Source organism: Gobius niger, assembly GCF_951799975.1.
Source record: "Gobius niger genome assembly, chromosome: 21".
NCBI classification, from domain to species: domain Eukaryota; kingdom Metazoa; phylum Chordata; class Actinopteri; order Gobiiformes; family Gobiidae; genus Gobius; species Gobius niger.
The window spans coordinates 9,096,903-9,123,707 of NC_136872.1; the positions used below are offsets into that span (position 1 = coordinate 9,096,903).

Here is a 26,805-nt window from a genome sequence, read left to right on the forward strand (position 1 = left end):
CTGAAACTAGCGATTATAAGTGTAACACTACAACTAAAAACTGTGGTCCTGTTGTGGCTTAAGGTGCAAGAACAACAGGAATGACATTTGAGACGATAAAATAAGGTTTATCTGATATTTCCAACAACAGTTAGACATTTTTTTATCATTACTATGACAACAGCTACAATGAAAATAGATATGACTCCAGCTTCCCGCCTCTAGCTACGCCCGTAATGTTTACAAACAATTAAAGGGTCTATAACCATCTATTTTTCCAAATATCATTATATCATCATTGCTTTGAAGCCCACCTCATCCTTAGAGTTGTCAACTGCAGTCGGCACTGTCCAGCCGACCACAGCAGTGTTACGACGCTCATCTGTCTCAGCAACAATGTCGTCAGGGCACTGGACCCACGGAGGCTCCGAGTCTGAACAGATAAATGAGTCCAATTATAACATTCACAGACATTTACTTCACCGCACGCCTAAGTCATTATGTGATTATGTCGTTATTTTCAAATATAAAACTGTGGCGTGTGCTGATTTCTTAATTTGATAAAAATCGCTACTTCAACAATGCTATGTGCCGTCTATGAAATAAAGATGAAGCCAATTCAAATGTTAAGGCCTTTTTTCAATATAGTATAGAGAGTATGGTTTTCATTGGGAAAATTCAAAGCATCTGGTACTGAACAAGTCTCTGCACCTGAGAATGTGCTTACTTCTAAATGCTCACAAGATGAGAGCGTTCAGACTGTTCCTGCTTCATGAAACTTCCCTTATCAAATCTTCCCTTCTATGAGTTAGACTGTGTGGGCCACCTCCCTCTTTTCCAGTGGCTGCAGCCCCGTAATAAGAAAAGCTTCGGTGAAACGCGGACATTGATCACAGCAGAGATACGCTGCACCACCTGCTGCTGCGCCGAGGCATCTGGAGCGCTGCGTGTCGTTATATGAGGCTCCAGGGACCAGGCAGAGTGAAGAGTGGTGAAATCCCACAGTGTGCGCTTTGAGTTATTAGAGTCAACCTGTTTCTCAAAGCAGTAAAAGCTAAAGGAAGCGCTAATAGAAACCACAACCAACCAAACGTGGGTTCAGAAAGGCCATCATTTGATCATTTTCTGTATCTGTACTTTAAAATAGGAATAAATTGAGGGCTATGAATCCTTTCTGAACCCACAGTACACCTAACCTATTACGATTATGCAGCTGTAGTTGTACCTATGCAGTGGGCTTTATGGACATTGGCGCTCCAGTTGCCCGAACTCAGACACACCGCTCTCCTGTTTCCTTTGAGGCTGAATCCTGGACGGCAGGTGAGCAGACAGACGGCGCCCGGCAGCACGGCCCGCTTTCCACATGCGGGCGGCGAGAGCAAGATGTTCTTCAGGTTTGTAATGGGGGGACAACGCACCTCTAAGATGACAAAAAACAGAAGACACTTCATTAGACCTTGATATCTCTTGTGATATTACTTAGAAATTTACTACTACTTTTTTTACGACTAAACATCAGCAGAGAGGACGTCCTTTATGTACAACAGTGACCAAGGCAGCAGTGCAAAAACTAAGCTTACAAAAGTGTGGGGGAGAGAGGACAGGATCAGAACAAGTTTGTTGAATGTATCTAGGAATGGAATGGAAGTTTATTTGTCAAGCGCTTTTCACATGACACAAGTCACCAAAGCGCTTCACATAGTGTCAGAAATGTGTTCTTCATTGTAGCTTCAGTTTCCCCTGGGGTAGACTGACACTGTGATCACCACCATTCATTCATGGGCACACATCATCTTAGCTTTAAAAAAAAAGAGGGGCAGCATGGAAATCTCCCTGGGCGGGGGGTCACGAACCCCTTTTACTGTTATAATGGGGGTCGCGGCTCCAAAAGGTTGAGAACCACTGCTTTAAGGTACTGACAAGTGATGAGATTTACACATCAAGATTATATTCGCAATTATGTGTCAAAGTCAATTCATATTGGCCATTTTAAACACATCCAGGAGCATTATTTGAGAGAAAACCTGTTTTTGTTATTACGAGGGATTTTATACTAAACAATTGCATTCTTAGTGAATAATTAAACTGTGATTTCAATTCAATGGCATTTAAAATTGCATCCCCATCGGTAACTTAAATGGTACGTTTTGAAGTTTCCAAACTCTTGTGAAATTAAAGCTATTTCCAGGAGCACATACAAGAAAACATTTGGTCTGTGGAAACCAAAATGAGACCACAGGGCTAAACACAATACAACAAACGTGTATTTCAGTCCAAAATCTCTCTCATTGTGTTGTTTGATTGCAGAAACTACAGGCAGAGTCCTCACCGAGAGGAACATTTAACATGGGAGATGTGTATCTGATAAAAATGTATGCATCCCTTCATCCTCCTAGAGAAGCCAAGCAGATCCTGTTTCACCACAGCGCAAACAAACAGAGTAACAAGCCGCTGCTCACAGAGAGGGGCAGTTGTGCTGAAGAGTCAGTGACAGGCTGCGGGGAGGCGGTCAAACATTCACAGCGCGACGCCAAGTGCAAGAGCGGAGAGATGCTCGTTATCGATAAACACGAATTCCAGCTTTATAAATAGAGCAGGAAGTGAGTTGCCTGGAAGTGAGTTGGCCGCTGAGGTTTGTGGCTGAACACTGCCCTTTTTGTGTGCTCTGATCCTGACCTGGGTGCTCTCTGCGGCAGCCGCCAGTGTTTGAACTTAACTATCAGTTTTTACTTGTGTGTTTGCTGCTGCTGTGCGATGGGAAAGCAGATGTATTTGGCTCTGACCGACTGCGGGCCACATGTTTAGGTATTGTCAAAGTACAAGGCTAGCATCAGTTATTTTAAGCTCTGAACATAAAGTGTGAAGCAAATGTGTCTGTTTAAAGCCACACATTGTCGAACATTCCTTATTGTATGCAGCTACTTTAAAAAAAGCAACTAAACTGTTGATCTGTACATGAATATGTCAGCGATACCAAATGTGCTCCTAATTATCAGCTAGACACCGACAATGCTATTTTTGCTCTGGGTTAATAAAATAAAACATCTGGAAGACGAAATATAAAGTAAAAGCAGCAACATCCCCATGAGATGAGCTGATGATGTCCCTAACTTACAGTGAGTCCACATTCAGACAACTACTCCCTCTTACATCACACAGCCATGTTAGTGTCAGACAGATATACAGAATAGAAAGGATTAAAAGGCACCTGAATACTTTCTGAACCCTCTGTTAACAGCTGTATCATAGGCTTAATCCAGGCTTACCCACACAGCGGGGCAAAGACCCACTCCACTGGGAGTTGGCCTGGCACATGAGCCCGGACTCCCCTTCCAGCCGGTAGCCTCGATCACAGCCCACCTGACACTCCGCCCGATAGGAGGCGCCCCCTTCAGTGCACTTCAGGAAGCCGTGCTGCGGCCGGGACAGGGGCGGACACGAGCGAACTGTAGTGAGGGAGAGGGAAAATAAAATACAGTGTTCAGGCACAAAATTACTGATGGCTGTTGTATCAAGATTATATGTTATTTAGGACACCAGAACATGATTCATAAATTACTTTAATTCCATGCCTGACATAAATAAATACAGGTAGTGCGCATAAATCTCAAAAGAAGACGGAGTTAAGTCTGTTTTGGGGATACAGAGAATTCCATCATCCCCAAACATAACTTGGCCTGTCATTTACACTAAAACATGAAAGTGCTCATCAAATAAAAGAAAATATCTTCGTGTGTATCTACAGTGAGTTATGGCGGTGCAGTGTGTTCTTTCTCATCAGTGCTCTGGGACAGACAGGCAGCTAACGGGAGACCCCCTCCCTCAGGGCTGCTCAAGCTGGGAGGTCCTCCCGGGCCAAGCCTAGACTTAGTGAGCACATACCAGCAGACACATTTGAAAATATATACCAAAGCCACATACAATAAATCCACAGCAACTCGTGCATGTTCAAGGCCCGGGTCTTGCAATGAGTCACACTTTGACATTTAAACATGCTTTTTCCTAATTTATCTCCACACCTCTCCACTCTGTCTCGCTGTCTCGCACTTTTCTATTGGTTTTTCCACCGTGACCTTCTCATCAGCCTCAACTTACTGATCTTTTCTAAGGGATTCTGCCTTTTCACATCTGCTCTGATACTTAGCGTCGATACCAATAAAAATTGAGCTGTCATTCAGTCTAAACACAAATGAATGTGATGCTTCTGGACCAGGGGCCACAGATCATCTGTCTCTTTATTCACTATTCCTCAAGCATCACTCTCATCTAGTCGAGTGGTTTTTATTGGCATATTTTGCGTTCTAGCAGCTTCTACCGTGGCAGGAGGCAGGTGTCCCGGACCAGGTGCCGTCGGCCTGACACAGCCTGATGCCGGTTCCCTGGAGGTCGTACCCCTGCTGGCACCGCACCCCGCAGGCCGCGTCATAGTTGTTGTTGCACACGTTCTGGATGAAGAACCCATTCTCGGGAGGATACAGGGGTGGGCAGTACACCGCTGGAGACAGAGGCAGGGGGAAAGATGAAACAAACAGGTCCTTGTTCTTCTGCAAGTGTATGTTTTATAAAGCAAACTCCTGATGTGTCTCGTGGCATTAGCGGTCACACAGTTGAAGGTATCATTAGGCAGCTAAAATAACATTACTCTCAAAGCCAGTGGTCAGTCTTACGTTGGCAGGTCATGCCCAGCGGCTGGAATCCGGGTTTACAGACACAGTCAGTGAGAGCCGTGCTCCCAGGCTGGGACGTGTGCTGCGGGTCGGGGCACGGAAGGCAAGAGCTGGGGCCTCCTGGGGTTCCCTCTGGTTTATATGTGCCAGGTGGACACGCTGACAGAGAGAGAGGGAAAAGACATTTAAGATATACAGCAGTGCATCATAACATCATTTCTATGCCTATAATCGTATCTTACCAAAAATAACTTAACAATGGCATTAAAATAAAAGCTTTTATGGAAACATAAAAGCACATGAGGTCTCCATTAGTGCTTCCTTTTGATCAGCAGCACCTCAGACATAAAACAAAGGCTTTCTCTTGGATGTGTTACTGAATGGAGCCTATGACTGCATCGCTGTGCAACTAAACAATCAGAAGTCAGTTATATAACTCGATATCTGACGACAAATGAAACCAGGTCATTTTCAATTAACACAGCGGCACACACTTTCCCCTCACTTTTACTCTAAAACAAAACCCCGCTGCATCTGCTGGAAATGCGAAAAACAAACTATTTAATCTTGCAACACGGTTTTAATAAGAGCCCGTAAATCAGCGCATCGTTCTCCAGTAAGTGCTTCATAGTCTGATGAAATCTTCACCAAATCTAAACCAAATGTTAGGGTGAGGAATCTTCGCTCCACATATTCATAGTTTTCAGATGTTTTGTGTTCATAGTTTTCCCGATCGGCTTATACTAGAAACATTACATTACACTGAACTGTATTTATGATTCCCATGTGAGCTATTCCGTCAGACTGGCTTACTAATGAGAATGTGAGCAAAGCTAACTTGAAAATAAGGGTTTTAAAATGCATTGCGGGAGTGAGAGAAGGAGCTCTTGGTAACTTCTGAAGTGACCCAGAACCTTTCAAACCTGGCAGGTAAAGGCACATGTGAAAAAGCAATATTATGACTTGCACACAAACTCCCACGGACAGACTTTAACGCCAGCTTGGCCTGAAGATGAAAACGTTAGTGGGCCCTCCTTCAGAATATATCATCGTGGACCCCGTACTGTAGCTAATGATCTGTGTGACGCGGCGGCCAAAGAGAAGCTTGGAGTCCGCCGCTCGGGGCTATGGAGTTGACTTTCATTTGGGGAAGGAAGTGCACGCCAGCGGAGCAGAGGGCCGTAAAACAGAAAGAGCCCGCTGTGTCTGGGCTGGAAATTACTGTACGGAGCGAACGCAGCGGCTCAAAGGGAGCTACTGTACACTAATGATGTGAGGAAAGTCTACACCCGGCCCCTGTGATCTGGGGCTATTTATTCAGAGCAACAGCAATATTTGGCTAATGCTAATCACGAGTCATTATTTTAACGCAGATGTGTATCATGTTTGAGGAAAATCAGCAGTGTGGTATAAAAACAATCTCAACTCATCAGGGAGGTTGATAAGACACTAAATAAGAAATAAAAACCTGCATAGCGACATGAGACTCTGCTTCTTCTTTCTCTGCTTCTTCATCTTCTCATTCTCCCTTCTTCTTCTGCTAATTCTCCCTCCTTCTTCTTCTTCTCCTTCTTCTAATTCTCCCTTCTTCTTCTTCGTCATCTTCTAATTCTCCCTCCTCCTTCTTCTTCTTCTTCTTCTTCTTCTTCTTCTTCTTCTTCTTCTTCTTCTTCGTCATCTTCTAATTCTCCCTCCTTCCTCTTCTTCTTCTTCTTCTGCTTCTTCTTCTTCTCCCTCTTCTTCTTCTCAATTTGATTTAATTTAAGAGTGAAAATAAAGTTTATATGATGCTACTTTCCAGTAAACATTTGTGTGTGACTGGCCAGAGGAGGACTGGGACAGATGCAAAAAGAATATCTGGAACTTATGATGTGACAAACTCACGCAAAGCCTCAGGTTGATCTGTCAGATGTAGGTGATTACGTCGTCACATGTGGTTTACGTAACCGAAGAAGCTAAACGCCTGCGCCCAGGACTTCTTGGAGTGAAAAAGCATATTTATTTTAAAAGCTGTGTCCGTCCAAAGCCAGTAAAACGTTAGAATGAAGCTTGTAAATATGAATTCAGAAGCTGAAATGACAAAGAGAAAGCAGGATCCGCCCCTTTGGCTATTAGTTCCTTCTTGGTGCACGGTGCATGGGGTTTGAATCCAGTATTGGGCAACCAAAGTCCAGATTTGATTGCATCCAAAAGGGCTTGTGTTTATTTGATGAAGTGGTTAAACCCAGGCAGAACAGTAAAACCCTAACTCTCCTGTGTTAATTGTAAACACAGGTTTTCAATATCAAATTCCTGCTTGAGGCCATATCTCCTTCCGAGCCCTTTCTGCAAAAGCCTCGATGCTAAATCTGGACAAAGGCCTGGTCACTTGTGGTTGTGGTCTCTCGCATGAAATCTTAATTAAGTTGTTAAAAGCCTTAAATTATGGGATATGCTGAGGGGAAAACAATGTTGACATGCAAAGAGGCTTTCCACTCATAACCGAGGCTTCTCATGCACACAGAAATAGTGTCATACACAATGGCCTGTCCAAGCTTGAACGAGGACAGCCGGAATATAAACATCGCACGTCGCTGAAATAATTAAAATAATGCAATGTGCCCTACAAAATATCATCTCATCTGTGTCATTCTTGTATTAGTTCAGGTGCCAGTCTACTCTCAAATAATGATCTGATGATGCTCCAAAACTGGAAATGTAAACGTAATAGCAATGCTAAAATATGTGAGATTTTTCCAAACTCGTCCAGCCCAGTCGTCTCAAAGACAGCTGACATCTGGTTTTGTCTACAGACAGTCTACCCCTCCTCGGATGTAAAAATAGACGACGGAAACGGAGATGTTTAGTGGGCTAGCGTCTGCGCAGATTGGGGTCACAGTGATTTTCCATCGCGAAAACACAGGTCATCTGAAGCAGAAAGTGTTTGGGAATCCCATCTTTGAGGAATGCCAGGAGGCTCTAAATCACAAGACCAGAGTCTCGTTTGGGGCTGCTGGGCTGTCCATCTGCACAGCCCGGGGAAAAGGGGAGAGGATGTCCACCTACGCAGGCTCCAAATGAGGGGGGGAGGCTTCAGCAGAGCCCGGATCTGTCAGGTCAATATGATGTAAGGGAGTCTTTAGAGATGCAATAGTTTATAGCTTCAGTGGTCAGACCTGAAGCAGACGAGAAGCGCGTGTCAACACGAGAAAACCTCCATCCCATTCAGACACAACAAGAGGAAAGTGACGGCTGTTGAGGCTTCCTTTTCTTAATCTCAAGACTGTGACCTTTGACCTGGCGTGTGCCCCACTTCACTCTCTCCGTTCAACTGGAGAGACTTCAGTCAACAGATCTTCGTAAACCCACAGACACAGAGAGCAAGGAGACCCAGTCAAGAAGAGGCGATGAAAGATCCAGAGAAGGCTGAATGAAAGATTTTTAAAAACAAAAGTATTCATTTATTGCGCCCCATGTTAATATATGGTTAAGTATATTACACTGACTGATCCAACAGCTGTGATGTGTATGATCAGCTAGCCTTTTCATCTTGAATTATGCCACAGTCTTTTCTTACTTTCATTTAGACTCTGTTGAGAACATGAAACCATTACGGATGGGCGTCCTGTTAGGTTCAGACTCTCTACCTGTTTTTGCATGTACACAAGTAAGCTCTTGTCTACTTTACAACATGCCAGACCTGCAAACTGGCAGACTAGTCATCAAACAACCCCTTTTTCAAGACCAGTGTGTCATTTAATGGGGAGAGGAGCTGGATGTGGCAAAGAGGGAGATACTTAAGCAGTGATGCATACAAGTTACAAACCAGACTAAAAAAAGAGCATTCTGGAGCTGGATCTTTGAAACATTTTTGACCAGGTTGAGGCTTTCCATCCATCTTGTGCCTGCCTCCGCTATCCATTCACAGCAAAGGTGTTCAAAGTTAGCGCTGACAACACATTAACACTGTCCAGAGCCGCTGCCATTCTCACAGGCCACAGAAGAGGCCAGATTAGACCCCATGTGTGACAGGACAAAAGCGTGTTACCTCCCGGCTCCACTTCTCATTCCAGAGCTACTATTTCGCTGGTGATGAAATAAACACCAATGATGAGGTTCAAATGTGTTTAAATAACATGAAGAATGAATAATATAGGAACTCCACTGACAGACGATAGAAATGTGAATATAAGACATGACAATGGACTTTTGTTGTGGGGAGTAGACCTCGCTCAAGGGGATTAGCTGATTGGCTCTATCTGTTGGAATTCCTGACATGTTTTGTGGAAGAGGCTGTTTGACTTGGCTGTTGACAGACTCATAACCAACACTGCAGTACACGGAGAGCTTTTGGACGCCGTCACAGGGAAAACCAGCGGCCAATAAAAATAATAATCCACACACAAGACTCGGGCTCGGTCATAATATATTCACATGTGTCAGAAACCGTTGAAAGTAAGAAAATGAAGAAGAAACATGGTGATAATTAAGAGTCTAGACCACAAACCTACCTGAGTCACAGTGCCACTCAGGAGCACTTGGGAGCAACGCATTACCCATAATTCATGCAGCGCCTTCGGTTAAGCCAAGAGCATTAGGTTAAAGCAACAGTTAATTTTCAAGTGAGCTTTGCTGGCATTTTGCTCACCACAATCCTAATTGGTTTTGGAGCCAGCACTACATCAAACACGAGGTAAGTTATGAGAAAATAAAGCGCTTCATAAAAGTGCTGTTAAAAATACATATGAGGTATTTCACACCATGGTAGAAAAAAAAGCCGCATAAGGTGTCGAGTCTTACAGCGAATGCACCTGAAACGGTCCCCAACCAGAGAAAGGGAGGCTGACGGGAAGCAGTTCCCAGTTTGGTTCATAACTCTGTCTCTCCCTCTGCTGCTGCTCTGTAGTCTGTGTTCTGACATTAATTACACTTTTAAACAGATTAATAAGCATCGTGGGACTGAGAGTCTACAACATCTGAGAGGCGGCTTTTGCTATAATGACCTTATCACCCTTTCTCCCAGCTCCTTTAATAAAACCTCCTTTTTCTTGTCACGTTAGTGTTGATTTAAATGATTTCATTTGAATCTTAAAAATGGTTTATTTCTCCTTGGTGTTATCTTGATGGAGTCTTTTGGATTAAAACCACATGGACCGAAAAGGAAACCCAGAAGGCATGCAGTAGCATTAGCAGTCATTGCTCCTCATTACCAGTCGACTGTTATCTAGATTTTCTACTGCGATTGTTTCCAAGCAGCACTGACGTTCTGCCTCTATAGCGCCCAAACTGCAGACGCTGCAATGCTTTGTGCGCTAAGATTGAATTGAGGGCCGTGAGAAATGTGAACACCGTGATTGCAAAACAGTCTGTAAACATGCAAAACTCATCCCGGATTTCCTCTTAGACCAGCAGCTTTCATAATCAGTATTTCACAGCAAGTCTGTAACGCTGACTGAGGAGTACAGCCCTACCTGTGCACTCGTGCTGCAGCCCCTTGCCGTAGTAGCCCTTCTCGCAGATGCAGTCGTACTGTCCCGTGTGAGAGCCGCATTTACAGCTGGCCATCAGGTCACAGCAGTCTGTCCCAGCCTCACACAGGGACGAGCACCGGGACAGCTCCTCCTGGATGTAACTGCCCAAGGACAGGTCTACAAGGTCTGAAGGGGAAAAAACAATATTTACGACCGGAAGCATCAGGAGAAAAAAGCACATAGCACAAAATAAAAACGTATAAAAGCAATCCATGTGTAAGAACTATATCTACAAAACCCTTTACGCCCCAATTGCAAATACACATCTTGTCTTCAACAGCAAACAGAGAGAAGCTTGTGCAGCAGCTCTACCACTGAGCCATAAGGCAGCACAACAAATAAGTTAAGGAAAAAAAAAAAGGAAAAAAAACATGAGACTCATTCCTAGCTAAACCTGCCAATCACTTTCAGTACATGAGAGAAATGTGAGGTACTCTGCATGTGAGCGCTACGGCTATATACTTTATGATAACTTTATGAAGTTGTCTGTGGAAACTCCCCAGTTCATGTGGGAAACAGCCGTCAGAGTCAAAGTGTTGGCAACACATTACAGAAGAGCCCGTGTTAAATTTGTACGGTCAAATGAATCTCAAACACTGCCTGTTGAGGTCAAATGCCTTGTCTGATAGATATTACTCGGGGTCGACGTATGACGGCGGGGGCACGGAGACTTCAAAGTATTATCTATCAAAACACAGCTTTTTCTTGGGGCAGGGTCATAATGCATAGTCGTGCACCCACAAAGTGTCTAAAAACAGATGTATAGTATTTTCCCAAGGGCTTATCGTTACCGTCCGTCTTACAATACCTTCATGCAGCGCGTGACGAGCCAGCGCCTCGAACTCTGCAAAGTTGTGGACTAGGTAGCAGTGCTGGTCTTTGGGGTTGGACGCCATGTCGTGGAGCTCTCTGATGTTGCCCTGCCAAATGCCCAAAGTAAAGATCTCCACGCCCCGTTCTCTCAGCGCGGCTGCCACTGGCCGAGGGTCCCCGCCGTTGGAGTAGCCGTCGGTGATCAGGAATATGGCCTTGCTCGCGTTCGCCCGGGAGTGACGGAGAATTTGCTGTAAGGATAAAACAACGTCAAAACCAATCTGTTAGAAACTAGACTTTGGCTTGCAAGAAAATAAGTGGCAATTTAATCAAAGACAATCACTCATAGTAAAGATGTTTGTTTTTGAGACATTTTAGCCCAACAAAAACATACTGGTGTTTTATTCTGTTTAGTGGGTGAAATGTTGCACAAGTATGGCTTTACTTACACATTGTATCAGTGAGACTTACAGAGGGGTGTGGCCATAAAGTTCTATTTTAACCTCTGTTTTTTTAATCTCCGAAATGCATGAGGCTTGTCTAAATGATATGCTGTAACTTCTGCATGCAGCAGTAGAACTTTCTGGCCGGGGTGAGCAAAGGTCCGTTTAAAGAGGAAAGGGCAGGATTTCATGATAAGAACGTCCAACTGTCAAGCGTGGGGGTGGATCAATCAACCTTTGGAGCTGTATTGCAGCCAGTCACACAGGGGACTTTTGCATGGGTAGAATGAACAATTCAATTAAATTCCAACAAATTCTACAGGAAAACCCAATGCCATCTGTGAAAAAGCTGAAGTTAAAAAGCAAACGGCTTCTACGAATGGATATTGATCCAAACACACCTGAAAATGTGGATTACATCAAGACGTGCACCCTGAAGATCACTGTAGATTTGTGCAAAACCTCAAGAGAGCAGTACGTTGAAGACTGCACAGAAATCTCTCTGTTCTGGATGACTTTTGTAAGGAAAAAAGGGCAAAAATCCCTCAAAATACAGCTGAAAGACGGTAGAGGTATTGATTCTGCAGGTGCCCAAACTTTTCCTTTGGCCTTTATTTCCTTTTATGACATTTTGAAAATGTAAAAGTAAATGTAAAACCTTTTTCATGTTATGTTATCTCATCTGTAACTCTTGCCGATTATTTCATCTTCATTGTGTTTCATGTTTCACATTAGCCCCTAAACCTTCGCACCCCACTGTACAGTCGTAGCACCACAAGGAGCGCTCCTCGCTCTGTGTCGGCCAGTATCAAGCTATTCCTAGGTTTAGTGACATTGACCGACGTCACAGAAGACCACTAAAAACAGCCCTCAATTCTAGGCTTCCTCAAAACCCTGCCTCAGCAGCGTCGGCAACGTGTGGCGCGATGGTGAGGAGCAAAGCTCTACGATTGTAATTATTTCTCCTTCAGACTGTGCAGCTGAAACCACGCAACAACACTGGTCAGCGCAAACCCAGTGCCGCTGAGTCCACCCCAGGGAGCAGCTTCGGTTCCCAAACTAACTTTAGCCGTCGTTTACAATCCACCACATGCAATTAGGCAAAACATTAAAGCCCCAAGAAACATGGCCTTATTTCTTTGAGAGTAACGCGACCTGGACATCTGCTTGCATTTTGGTTAACTTTGAAAAATGCGTCTTGGATTCAAAATCTGACGTGGGAATATGAATTGATCCCAGGAAACAAAGAAGGGACGAAAAATAATAAATTTTAGAAGCAAACAGAGCCAAGATAAAGTCAGCAGTGTGGATATCTATTTAATTACTTAGGGACTGAAAGAAATGGGATATAAAGAGGCAGTGAAATTAGAGCATTTCTTTAGGGTGTACAATACAGCAGGTGACAAAATATAATGCATAATGTTTGACAATGTCCAGTTTACATTTCAAATCTAATCACAATCCCAATTCGATATTTTTCCCAAACTATGCAGCCCGAATGCGGATGATCTTTCTATTTTCACTGCCCGTGAGTTGAAGAACGAAAGGTGAAAGTGGCTTAGACAGGAGGGTGTGACAAGAAAATCAAAGATGCCGTTCAAGGGAGAAACCCCTGGGCCTTATAGTCTAATTGGCCATATGTCGAGCTTTTCTGGCAGCGCCGGGTAATTGCGGAGGCCGTGGAGCGAGGACGGCAGCGCGAGGAGGCGGAGAGGGAGCTCAGATTGTGCTGCTCTGGGAAGCCGCTCCCAGCTGTCAGTGTGAAGTGTGAAGAACAGAGACTGTCCGTATGAACCCGCCCCCCTGTCAGCACACGATAGGTCTCTGTGAATCCTGGACAGCACAAGGTAAAAGGTCCAAGTTCTTTAAGAGGCACCAGCACTGGTATTTCATGTTGCATAATAAATCTAAAGTATTTTTGACTGAAAAGAAAAAGGACTGAAAAGATTGATGATTGATGATTCAGAACTGCTGTAGTTTTGCGCTTCCCATGAGCCATTGGGTGGTCGAGGTGTCAGTGAAGATGTCACCAGACAGAGCATGCGTGCATACCCACTAATGATAGCTTCCTAAAATAAATTCATGTATTTCTGATGACATATAAGCAGCCACATGTGTCACGCTGTGGGGAGAGGCTGCTGTTTACGCGAACCCGAGAAAGTCACCTTATCATTTCAGGCAAACAAATAATCACACTGCTTGAATGTCCCAGAAAACAAAAGAGTAAACAAATGACATTGAATTTGTGATGCGTTTTGATGCCGCGCTCGATGTTAGTTGTTGCCTTTGCTTCCTCTGCACAGATGCTTGTCTGATTAGGCTTCAAAAGCTCACAGCTCATTGCATTTGGCAGGGGAAATTGCAAAACCTTTCCACACCTTGAGGGAATAAAGGTGTTGCCAAAGCAGGCCAGCTGTTGCTCAAACCGCTATTTAAAAATGCATGGAGGCTGTGCTGCATGCTAATCAATACCCCGGCCCCTGTACACGAGGACAGGAAGAACGATGCTTTCCTTGTTTCTACTCTTCATAATCTGTAAATAGAACCACATCATTTTTTATTTTTTTTACAAGGTCGGACAAAGAAACAGCAGCAAACATTCCTCAGTGACTAAAAATACAACAAACTGCATCCGTTTGGGAGCGCGAGTGGATGTGAAAATCTGCTTTTGGCTTGAAAAGGCTGAACGGATCAAGATACAGACACAAAATAAAACAAAAGGATTGGCCCAACATTAAGATATTGAGCAACTATTATTCCTTGGCCAATAAAGAAATATCCACAAATACATCTGCTGAGAGCGGAAATATCAGAGCTAACAAATCATTCTCACAATCATCGATTTCAAGTGTGATAGTCTTTAAGAGTATCATACAGTGTGGGCACCAAGAAACAGCAAATCACTGAAGTCATTTTAACAGACAAACAAAAGAAATGCCGGTATCACTTTATGTTAAGGGGTGCTTGTTAAGTATTAATGAGGTATTAATAAGCATAAGCAATCTTTTCAGGGTTATGGGTTAGGGTTAATAAGCAGCTTATTATTAATATCTTTACAAGCATATTATTCATGGCCTACAAATTGCTAATGCTTATTAATACCTTATTTTTCGTGAGCACCCCTTAATATAAAGCGTGACAGAAATGTCCTCTGGGAAAACCTTGCGATCCTTTGGGGTTTGATGAAAGATTAGAATAAAGTTTAGCATAATGCATGTCATTATGGAGGCACAGGTCTGAGCACTATGAATAATTTAGCCCTAATATTTTTGGCGTCCAACACCGGGTCTACCTGAACTCATTTTGAAATCCATCCAAACATTACACTCCTTTCCATTCTTGAGGTTTACATAATAAATCACAAATTTCTGCAGAGTCAAAGTTTATGGCTCACTCCATTCATCATGTATTTGTCTCTTATATCCACGTCAGGATAAAAATACCACTTTCTTGGTTGGCTTGATTAATAACATTCTATAGTGTTGTTATTAAAGAAAATATGCACTTTAAATAGCATTTTATAGATTTTGTCAGAAAACTGTGGATTAATTACACCAATAAGTGACATCAGCGTCTACATAGTGTGAGGATTTAGAGGAGAAATCCTTATTTTTAATGTACTTACTTCAGTTTTGAGTTTTATAGCACCTAGAAAAAGAATCCTCTTACTAAAGACACACTCTATACTCCCACCACAGCAATGCACCAAACTAAATTGCTCGTAGTGCCTGTGCTGAAGGTAAAATGTCAAACTTGGATGTTATTCTGCAGGAATACCAGGCAGGTCACGTCTCTCCACAGAAGTGTTGCAATCTAAGTGAAATGATTGGAAAAGTGATTCGTTTCATCCACGTACGTCTGCGTTATGCAACATCTCAGACTGTAGGACCCTGACATCAGCGTTCGACGGCTTCTGCTAAGACGGAGATTTGAGGGAAAATAAACAAAAGGCAACAGTGTCGAAAAGTGCTTAATACGCGGGGAGCACTATGGGGGACTGTCATTGGCTTAGGGCATTGATGAAAGTCTATCCCACATCTTCCGAGCTTAGGTCAGACCACAGTGGAGACAGAGACAGGCCTCCTTTGTTGATTGTTAATGGCTGCGGTGCTCCATTCTTTCCTTTGCTTCAGGAGGTAATGTCTCTTGGCACCCGGTTTGGATGGAGATTTCCCCTAATAAAACGGGGGAATTCAAAACCTCAATGGAAAGCCTTCAACTTATCGATTCTCCCGTCGCTGTCTCTGTTGAGATAAATCACCTCAGATCACGGGGGGGGGGTGAGCTTTGCGCAACGACATGGGAGGTGATTATTAAAAGGAGTAAGACAGATACAGACAAACTATTGCTTTTGAGATTACACAGACTCAGTTCCCATGGAGCTGGACAAAAGCTGGGATGTCATAATAAATCGAGACACGTTTGGCACATGCAGTATTGCACTCGCTCTGAGAAATAAGTAACTTTGGAAATATGCAGTTGCTCGGAAACAAATGCTTTTAGCTCATGTTGAGAGACCTGGCACCAGAGTTGGATATTTATCTTTTCAAGCACAAAACATGAAATGAAGAAACTTATTTTCTATCACGATTGCGACAGATTTGCGATTTTGATGTTTTACTATTGCCAGGTATGACTCTATAAAACCTATTTACAGTGACTTGAAACTGACTAACACACAAATAAGTCCACTCCCCACAAGAGAAAACACGTTTGTGGAGATTGGCACTTTCAGATCTAACCTCAACATTGCGAGTGTCTTACTAATAGACCTACAGACAGTAAAAACATGTTATTTAGTTTGCCACTGCTGGAGCATAGGAATAGTTTTGGTTTCTTTAGGTGCCAGTCCGTGTCACTTCTGCTGCTCGGCCCCGTCAGCACGCCAATGTAAATAACGCTGCTGAAATCATTTGTATAATTTGTTGTTTAATTCGAACTGTGGGGTTTTTCTGAGTGAATTTCATAGTTGAGATAATTACCGTCCCATTAGCAAAATGAGTAGGTTTCAACAGCTAGGTGGTCTAGCGGAAACATGATTTTCCAGTGAGTTGAGAAAGGCTGTGACTGTTTTAGAATAATACAGCTAAGGGACGTGAGCGCTGACAGACCAGCTGAAGAGAGTAAAAGTGCTCTCTTGGATCCAACACTGCATTACAAGCAAAGGTTGTTCCTTCAAACTTCCTAAAGCCTGTGTTAGCACCACAGGTAGCCCAAGTACCTATGGGACAGGACGTAAGTATTCGTGCCATGATCTTGAATTTGTGAATTTGTTGAAAAGGTTTATGGACATTTTGAATGCCATTTTTACTTCCGGAACCAGAGTGGGATTTGTGGAGGGCTGTTGGGCGCTAAAACTTAATATAAAACATAAACAACTTGATTCTACCAAAACCAAATCTGTGGGCAAGGGAGTGCTTGACTTTTATAGAAGTTGACACTTAATAAGAAGTAGATTGGATGACACAAAGCTAATGGTTGGGAAATTCAGAGTGTAAGAAGAAATTGTTAACAGGCAAATGTGGTTTATTATTGCAGTCTGGGTCAGGAGACATAAAAATGTGCAGACATTGTGGCTGTGACACCGGCCTCAGTCACCTCATTTTCATGGACTTATTCCCTCTCACTGGACTGGATTGGGTTTGGCACGAGCACAGCCCGCTTGTTTTGACCACGAGGGCAACCGTCTGGGCCATAAGACACCGTCCCATGAATGACACGGGAGCTCCCACCGGGATGCTTACCATTTTTAGATAAATGGTGTAACTACAGTCTGCACACTGAGGGAGCCTTATGGAGATATGATGTAACAGTAGCGTGGTTTGTATTTCAGAATAACTGACCTGTTAAAGCTACGCAGAGATTTGACCAAAGATCCAAGTCAATCAGTGGCACAGTGATTACTCTAAATCATTGCTCCTACTGTTACGACAATATTACAAGGATATTGAAAACATTTATTATGAAGACATCACTGAGCTGAACATAAATGAATGCACCTCTGTCTCCACATATTACAGACTCATGCGCCTTTTCTCATCATTCACCAACAAATGACAAATCCTTGGGGTGCATCAAGACGCACAGAGGTCGGAAAGTACGCCCCATTTTCTGGAAAATATTCACTATCCATTTCACAGGCACGTGGGTCAAAAGAGAGAACAGAGACAAAGAGCAGACTGCCGTTAAGTAATAAGTCAAGACAAATGTGCTTATTGGTAAAAGCAACCAAGAAAGGCCACTTTCAATATCAGCATTTAACAAAGAGATTTTAAAGATGCTCAGGGAAATGCATTATGGACAAAGGTTGGAAAGAAATATGCCATGAGTATTTCTCCAGACTAAGGAGACCCACATGAGCAAATCACTGACGCACCTCTTCCTTCCAACCCCAAAACAATTACCCCAGCAGATCGGAAGTGCCCCAATATCCTGTATCAGAGGCTCTACTTTACCTTTAATTATATGAGGCTAAGTAAGGCAGTGGTTGGACAATATGAGTTTGTAGATTTAGTGTAGTCTGCTTTAAATACTGCATGTTTTGTCCTTTTTGGTACTATACTGTATACAGTAAGGCCTGCGACCCACATCTCTGAGAAGGAGGATCTTTAAATGAGTTTATGGACATTCCTATCTTGGTGTATTCTCTAGTGCTGCACTCTCAGGACTGAACACAGAGCAGGAGGCAAAGTGGGAGTAGACAGAGGTGAAGGAAAGAGATGATGATTGCTGAGACGGGAAACTGTTTCTTTATCACCTGATCACAGATAATCAGGGGATTAAAGAGACCCTGCGTGAATGACTTGAGTCAAGAGACATGTTTCAAAAAACAGACACAAACTAAGATTGCTTTAACTTTCCACTACATTGTTCTCCAACATTAACATTAGTCTGCGACTAAATTCCTCCAGTTCATCTCCATGGGCCTAATATAAGCAGCTTACACAAGGCCCATTTAATCTAATAGACAGTGTTTTGAAAAACAATACCGCATATTTCAGTGAGATACGTCAAAGTCTGACACAAATGTTCCCCTGCCCGGGTAGAGCTTGTCTGTTCACTGAGTGATGGAAGGTAAATGGATGCAAGAAGAGAAAGTGCTGACCCTCTGGAATGAGATGGAGACCACACAAAGCAATACTCCGTCCAGCTCCTCTGAGCGGCTGTGGCCTGGCATCGCAGATAACGAAGGTCATCTTTTAAAGACCAGCTCAGAGCAGGACTGACAAGTGCTCTGCTACAGTGCTTAGCATTATGCTCCCAGTGGTTTCTCACATGAGCCGCAGCAACTAATAAAGGCACACAACCGCTCACTTTGGTAATGCTGTAAAGCCAATGGAGGAACAGAGTCATCAGCACAAATGCACCGTGGATTCATTTGTTACCAAGCGTCCGACATCAGACAAACCATTTGTGATCAGCACTTCAGCAACATCAAGAGCAATTCCCCGAGTACCTTATTAAATGTGACTCCTCTTTCCACAAATTTAGACTTTTTTGGTGTCATTTCACACACTGCCTGAGTGCATGTGTCTGGTTCAACTATGCAGACAGACTGAGGCAGGCAGGCGGCCAAGCCGCACTCTTGTAGAGTCTCGCTCAGGGCAGTGGAATGGCAAACTCAGGTGAATTGTCACACAGATGAATTCATCTTCTAAAGCTGACTTTACAGTGAATACTGCTTAGTGTTTAAGTGCATTTTGAGGCTCTTAAAGCTACTATTAGGTGCCAGTGGAAACATAATAATTCTTGAATCAACTGGATTATTAGCAACTGAAAGCATTAAACACTTTAGTCTTTGAGAAACCTTAAGACGTTTGGCCCTGTAAGGAGAAAACGAATGGAAATAAATATAAAAGCTGGAAAAATGATTTTATTTTCCAGTGAGCAGAGGAAACAGGAGTCTGATGTGCACCAGTCGGATGTGTCTCAAGTTCAGGACTCCTGACTAAACTATTCAAGTGTCTACGCAGCCTGGCGGTTCAAATACTAATGTCTTCACTACATCAGCTGTTGACTCCACAGTAACGTCCTTCACATTTCAAGACTAAACTATATCTGTGTATTTTCTGTGTTTGCTGAATGGGAGACAGACACAGACAGACGCTGTCTGCTGGAGAAAAGCCCTGTCCCTACATGCACGGCTGGTGGAAAAATGTTTCTCTTAATGGATCCCAGCTTTCTACAGTACTTAGACGTACAAATCCCAGCCAAGAGAATAAAAAATATGCCATAATATCAAAAGAACAATTAGCAGTTTCACAGGGTCAGTTCACACAGACTGGCCTCACAGACCAGCGACAGGCCCAATATCCTCATTTGCCATGATTACAGCCCATTGGAAGGTGATGACAAATTGAAACTACAACGCTCCAGGTTGCACACTTTGAAAGTGAGACAATTGCATCATAGTTCAGCTGGTGCACGTTGACAAGCGGATGTGCAGGCCTTAGATCACTGTTAACAGGCTTTTATGTAGCTCATGGAAAGAGATGATAAACTCTTTTTCTTTTTCCAGTTAGATTCAGACATAAGATAGCAGAGATCATGGTGATAAATCACACACGGCCTGTTTTTTTGTGATGCAGCTTCCTCAATCATGCAAAAACACACAGTAAATGTCAGACCAAATCCGTCAGGTGTGAGCTGCTTTCAGGGGCTGTGGTCAGTCTTCAGCAGCTTGGTTTGGTATCTGCTAGGCTCATTTATCTTTCCAAAGAGTTTTGCAGTGAGTAGGCTGCACGTAGCTCTGCGATTACTCATGTGCTGCCTGGATGGGCCCAAAGACTCCCAACTAATGCCATACTGGAAATAATTCCACAATACTAAAACTATGTGTCTGTATCTTTTATAATCAAACAGAGAGAGTAATGTTTGAGAGGAGGGTTCCTGGAACTGTGTACATTCAGTTGATCCCACAATATCACTTGATAAATCAGCTCCAGCATTTGGAGAGTTCTTGTAGATAAGGCAGCAGGCTCCCCTAGAAACCACTTTCTTGGTATTGTTGTGGTCTTTAGCAGTTGGGGCGCAGCCAACAGCCTCCTTATCAGCACTTAACTAAGCAGGGTGAGGGAGAACCTGTTGTGAGGGCCAAGCTTTCAGCTCTAAGCTGAAGACCTTTGTCCAAAAGCATTAACTCTAAACCCAGACCAGTGAACCTGCCAAAGCTAAGTCCTACCACCTTTAGTGAAATGCTTTCATTCACTCTTTTGCTACTAATAAATCTATGGCACATAAAGTAATGCTCCTGTTTTATCTCAAGCTGAAAACAAATGAACAAAAAAACTAATTAGAGGGCTAAAAAGTGTTTTCTTACTTATTTGCAAATGCGTTCAATACATTTTAAGGCATGGAATCGCAGAGCTGACACTGAAGTCTGTCCAATATCTATGATAGTTTGATGCATGACACTTCAGTTCTCAGTTGTGTGTTGTAAAACCTAAATCGTTTTTGGTGTTGGTTGAGTCTTCTGAACGATGTCTAAAGAGGCCTCCCTTTTCTAATCTAGAGCAGGTCTGAGGTGTTTATACAGGACCAGGCTTTACCACCAACAAAGCTTTTACAGCTGGACTCTCTGGACTTGACAGATGAACTGTGCCATATGCTCGCGATACATGGACGTGTGTAGGGCATGTTTGTGTGTTTGGTGTCATCAGCTCACATCAACAAACCATAAAGACACATCGACCTCTTGCTTTGCCGTTTAACCCCAGGTAACCCTGCGATCCCCCTGCAGAGGTTTGTTCAGGTGCACTTATGTGTTGCTATTGTGCTGAAGAATAGCCGTTCTTCTCACCATCAGTTGGAAGAACATAAAAGACATTTTCAGTTGCGACAGACAGTAGATTGACTCACCGCGGCACGCTGGAAGGCCCCCTTGGTGAAAGTGCCTCCTCCTCTGTAGTTGATGGCTGGGATTTCCTGGTTGAACAGGGAGCACTTGTGCTGGTTGGACTTGGGTGCAGAGATGTGGTCGACGCGAGCCACAACGTGAGTCTTGGATGAGAATGTGACCAGTGCCACTCGTGTATTCTCAGGAGACACTGGAAAGTCCGACAACATCTTACGCACAAATCTCAGTTCACTGAGGAAGTTAGTGGCTCCAACACTCGACGACTCATCGACCAGAAAGACCAGGTCCAGACACAAGCTTTTCTCACGAAGCTCACGCAGGTTTTTCTTAAATGTCTGTCCAAGCCTCTCCACTTTGCGCTCTGCACTTTCTGACAGGTTTCCTGCAGGGGGTCCAGGTGTTAAGGATGACATGTGCCTTGACCGGGTCTGGGACTGTTGAACAGCTGGCCCAGCTGTGGTCCATACATCCAAGATACAAAAGAGCAGAAACCAACAAGTCCATGACAGTGTCCTGTACCTTTGAGTAAACATAGCGACTTAAAAACAGTTCGGACAAGTCATACAGTGAGAAAATCAGTGCACAGGACAGTGCAGAGCTGAAAGCCTTGAAGTGTCTATCACTGGGTAAGTGTCCAGTCACATATCAAACAGCAAGAGGTCCCTGTGCAGTTCCTCAAAAGCATTGTAGCAGTGAAGCTGGAAATCTGTTTTACTCTAAAATCTTAGTCCATTTGCTTGTTTCAAAGTGCACCACTCAGATGAAAAATGGAGCTTTCTTCCAGTGCCTCCAGTCCTTCTATAAAGATATGTGTAAACACCGTCTTTCCTGGTTTAAGGCTGTTGAGTCTTCGAAGGTCCCGGGTGTTATGTTCTCTGTCTCCCACTGTGCACCTCTGTGGCTGTCACTCAGTCTTACATTCAGTGCATTTGATCAAAAAGCCTTTGCCCATTGAGTCCTGTTCCAATGTGCACAGCTGCCGGTCCTCCGTCTGAAGCTACTGCCTGCACAGCCAGCCAAGCTCTGAACGCCTGCTCCCCTCTGCTCCCCAAATCATTAAAAACAGCGGAGGAGGAGAGAGGGGGAAAGTTAAGAGGAAAGGGGGCCGTCCAGTCACAGTGAAGTCATACTCCCTCCTCCCCCTCTGCCCTATCTCGGCGTCTCACCCCACAACTCAGCCTCTGCAGCAAGTATCAATATAGTACTTTATCACGTCTGGGCAGGGAACATATCAGAGCGCTGGTATCTTACACGCAGTCAAAACAGTCATCACTGAGATAAAAAATGAGTACTATCTAAACTAGGTTGTTCCCTGTCGTTGTCATGTTGTCATTTTCATATATAAACTTGTCTATACATTTCTGATCGAAAGGCTAATGCTTTAGACAGAGTAAAGGAATAGGAGTTTACAGTATGTGGCAAGGCAATACTAAACTTTTGCACCGTGGGGTCGAAATGAGAATCAGAGCTTTTTCTTAATACGACAATTGGGTTTGTATTCTGATTACACAAAAGAAGTAGTGCTCGTCTTCACTATGTACCTGCCTTACCTAATGTAGCTGATAATAAATGCTTCATAAGGGACATACATTAAGGGACATTGTAGCTAAAACATTGCCACAATCTTAAGCAGGCTCACCTCTCTTCAGTCACCTGACTTGTAACTTTGCCAGGAGCGGGACATCACCAGCTCGTCTTCTTTCTTCTTCTTTGAAAACAGGAAGGTTTAAATACATTAGCTCCTCTTCCAAACGCTTCATTTTGAAAACTCACAGCCTAAATGGCACTGTCAGTGTGTCTCTCTGACCATCAGGAGCAAGTTTAGTATTTCTGCCATGCTTGTTTGTTTTGAGTTTTACAACAGTGTAATTGCTCTTTATTGCCTTAACTTTAAGGTAACGTAATGTCATCGCTCAGCGTGTGAATGAACATGAAGCACAGTTGGACGTTTGAGGTCGCAGTTGTCTGCAGACCAGATTTAGGAAGTGGTGTGCTGTGGAAAAGTGCTTTATCAAATCAACACTCAATAGTTTCCTCTTTCCGCTCCCTACTCCCCTCTGTTTGTCCTGTTTGAGAAATAAAATACAGCGAGGATAAATAGCTGCATGGATTTGTCTATTTCCTCCAGCGCCGGAGGGATTTGCACACTGTTTCAATCTACTGTGTTTCACTTACTCCTCAAATTATCATGGCCTCTCCACTTTCTCCTTCCCTCCACCAAGATGTTTTTCTTCGCTGATACCACAGGCAGGCGCTGCAGAGGGACACTGTAGCTCATAAACAAAAACCTCTCAAATTTAGTCGGAGAGTCAATCTTTATATAACCAAGAGGATGCTGGGCTGCAGAGGCGTATAAAGGAATTTATTCAAGTTCACTATTTTCTATTTATTTTTTCTCTTTTCTATATGGCATGGTGGCACAGCGGTTCGCATTTTCTCCCTGTGTCAGTGTAGGTTTCCTCCGGGTACTTCGGTTTCCCCTACCACCAAAAACATGCACAGTAGACCAGGGTGAATGATGCGTGAATGAACGGTGGTGGTGGTGGTCAGAGTGTGCAGTCATATCACTCAATGAATCTATAATGTAGAGCAGATACAGGAGGGAGAGGAGAAGCTTACATCGATGTCCATCTTCAACGTAACGTGGAAACGGTCTGTCAGCATCACACGGCCCCCTCTGGATCAGTGAAAACGTGGCACGGACTGGGCGAACACGCAGATATGAAAACACACACAAAGTGAAAGGGGGATGAGTTCAGGCACAGCTGCGACTTCCTGCTTGTGGCCTCCAGACTTTCTTTGGGGTCCCAAGGGAAAGAAAGGGATGGTGATGCCAATTTTCAACGGGGGGTCGTGTGTCAGTTGGTTAAGAATTCAGAACAGCTTTGAAAGGCCAATACTCTGCTAAATTTACTTTGATTTCCGGATGTGTGAGCTGAATTACTTTTTTTTACACACATGATTACAGTGTTATTATCAGATATACTATTATTGAAGCTATAAAACATGTAAAACTAAAGTAAATGCTTGGTCATACAGGAGGAGAAAGAGGTCTACAATCTGTCATCTGTACTGGTGGTATTAGATGATGTTTGGCTTCCCACTACAAGAGGCTTCATCAGCAACTAATCACCAATTCCTTTGTTATGGAAGAGCGAGTATTAAGCTTTTTGCAAGGATTTAACCTCAAGCACACCTTGATCACCATCTTGGTTAGAAAATGCAATACTGATTTACAACAGCTAAAACGAAACACTTAGCAGTTTCAGTCTCAGTTAAATATATTGTGTGAAACATAAGTACATGTAGCGCTATTGTACTGCCTTTCAACAAGTCCAAATACGGCACTGAAACGTTGTGTCGTGTATGACAAAAGAGACCAAACAAACACGCAGAGAACAGTATACTTACACGCTTCTGCGCAAATTCAACGTCTGCCTTTCTAACAATTAAAGTCCTTTTCTTAGAACTCCTCTTTCAAAAACAACAATTTAGACACAGCGAAAAGGATGTGTTACAGAAGCGGCCAGACTTGCCCCACTGGCGGAGCACAGTTGAGACCGGGACAAGTCAAAGATTACAGGCCACGCTACAGACCTGCACTTAAAAAGGGCTTAAGAAATGGATCGTCTGTGGAGGGTGTCATTCATCCATAAGCGGAAGTAGTTATGGCCAGTCGAGTAAAGGTGTCTTCTTGATAATGTGTGTTTTTGGACGAGGACTTGTTTCCACGGTTGAGGCTCGGCACATCCAGATCAATGGACTTGATTTGTAAATCCATTCAAGCCGACATTACCGACAAAAACATTTGGCAAAGGTGGAAAAATCACAGAAGCTGAATTGAATCCAAGTATAGCTGCACAATATTTTCTTCACTTTTAAATTAACATGTGATTTCATTGATGTTTTAGGGTTATTTGTGACATAATGCATGTGGAATACTTTAGGACAGTGCAGGCCTCATCAGGCACAAGGGCCAAATCCAGCCCTTCAGCGCAGAACCTGTGTCCCTCAGGATGATTTTGAGAAATAACTTTAAACAAATCATAGTACAAATGCCTGTAGGCTACTCCAAAATGTGGAAAATGTGGGGTAATGGGATGATTGGGGGGGATTTCATCTCCCCCTGGTGTCTCTGGCAAGAAAACCATGCTTGCAACTTCACTGCCACCAGGTCGGAGTCACCAATACACACTAATGGAATCACAAAGATGCTAACAGGCTAACGGGCAAAGCTAACTGCGGGCAAGCGCCACTTAAACAGTATTTACAGCCAAGTTTGAATGATTTTTTTTTATCTCCATTGTGTAATTGGATGTACCCCACAAAGTCCCTCTCACTTTCCTACCCCTGCTTCGAATCTCTTTCTATTGCAAACCAACATGAAACAGAAACATGTAAAACTCAACAGTAGTGCTATAAAACATGTAGTAAAGTTGCAATGTGAACGTGTGGTAGAAAGTCTTTGTTTGGTGCTGACTTTGCTTAGATACAGACGCGGATGAGTTGCTTTTAATGGGCCACTTCTGTCAGCTCTGCCTTTGAAGTTCAGCTGTTACCAACAAAAAGAGAAAATAAATGTCGTGTCATCATTTGGAAATGTTACAGAGCTTTAAAGTAACCATTATGTCCACCACAGACCGGGAATGACTGCGTTCAAAGTCGTTAATGCTCTAATTTAGTTCGTGTCCTGAGTTAATTAGCTAGAGAGTCAATTATCTACGTCAATGCCGTAAACACCCAAAGCGCGTGGCGAAAGCTAAAAACATGAACTCAGCTGTTTTATCTTTTAAGAGGCTGTAACAAAACGCAAGACTCTTACCCCTTTATCTCTACTGAAATCTCTCATTTTGCTCTGCGGCCCTGTTGTGCAGCACTGCTCCCTTCAGGAAAACACATGCCAGCACCGCCTCCAGGCGCGAGGCGAGTGTTTGACCACAAGGAGGCAGTAGCAGCCCGAGGCCCTCCTGCAGTGTGAGCAGAGCTGGGTGGAGTAACATATTTACTCAAGTAAGAGTAACGTTACTTTGAAAAAATAATGCAGAAAAGTCTATGTTTCAGTTATGAGAAACAATTCACAAAATGACAACATTATTCATTATTCATTAACGTAAAAAGTTCAGTTTCTTAAAAAAGTTACTCAAGTACTCTACTACTCTATAAACAACAAAGGATTTTGTTGATAAACTTAGACTAGACTTAAAATAGAAAATAAAAATGTAAGGTGAAAAAAATCTAATTAATCTATCAGTCCGTTACTCTTCACAAATTGATTGCTTGGGTTACTTTGTATCTTACGATTGACATGAAATGTCGACTTTAGACAAACTAGATTTTCTTGAACTGTCACTTGAACAACACACTTTCTTCTGGAAAATGTTAATTCAAGGGAAGTTCATTCTTAGTTCACAGAATCACATCTGCTTCATAGTGCGGTCCCATACACAGCACACAGCAGCTGTCCAAGCACTGCGTCAGTGACTGCTCTTTCACTCACACACATCACACATGTTCAGCTTCATTAATGAACCAGTGTG

General features: G+C 43.3%; 1 protein-coding gene across 3 annotated transcripts in view; it reads right to left on the reverse strand.

Annotated features, from left to right (window-relative positions):
* The window catches only part of svep1 (sushi, von Willebrand factor type A, EGF and pentraxin domain containing 1), a 39,999-nt gene extending 17,695 nt beyond the window's left edge, over positions 1-22,304 (reverse strand). For all 3 annotated transcript variants that reach the window (XM_079579737.1, XM_079579736.1, XM_079579735.1), the window contains exons 1-8: positions 21,271-22,304; positions 10,965-11,220; positions 10,097-10,282; positions 4,647-4,805; positions 4,295-4,474; positions 3,246-3,425; positions 1,205-1,399; positions 294-412 (exon numbers count right to left, since the gene is read on the reverse strand). In XM_079579737.1, coding sequence (XP_079435863.1) covers positions 294-412; positions 1,205-1,399; positions 3,246-3,425; positions 4,295-4,474; positions 4,647-4,805; positions 10,097-10,282; positions 10,965-11,220; positions 21,271-21,801 — 1,806 coding nt within the window. In that variant the 5' untranslated portion in view covers positions 21,802-22,304. The remainder of the gene's footprint in view (positions 1-293; positions 413-1,204; positions 1,400-3,245; positions 3,426-4,294; positions 4,475-4,646; positions 4,806-10,096; positions 10,283-10,964; positions 11,221-21,270) is intronic.
* Between the last annotated feature and the right edge of the window lie 4,501 nt (positions 22,305-26,805).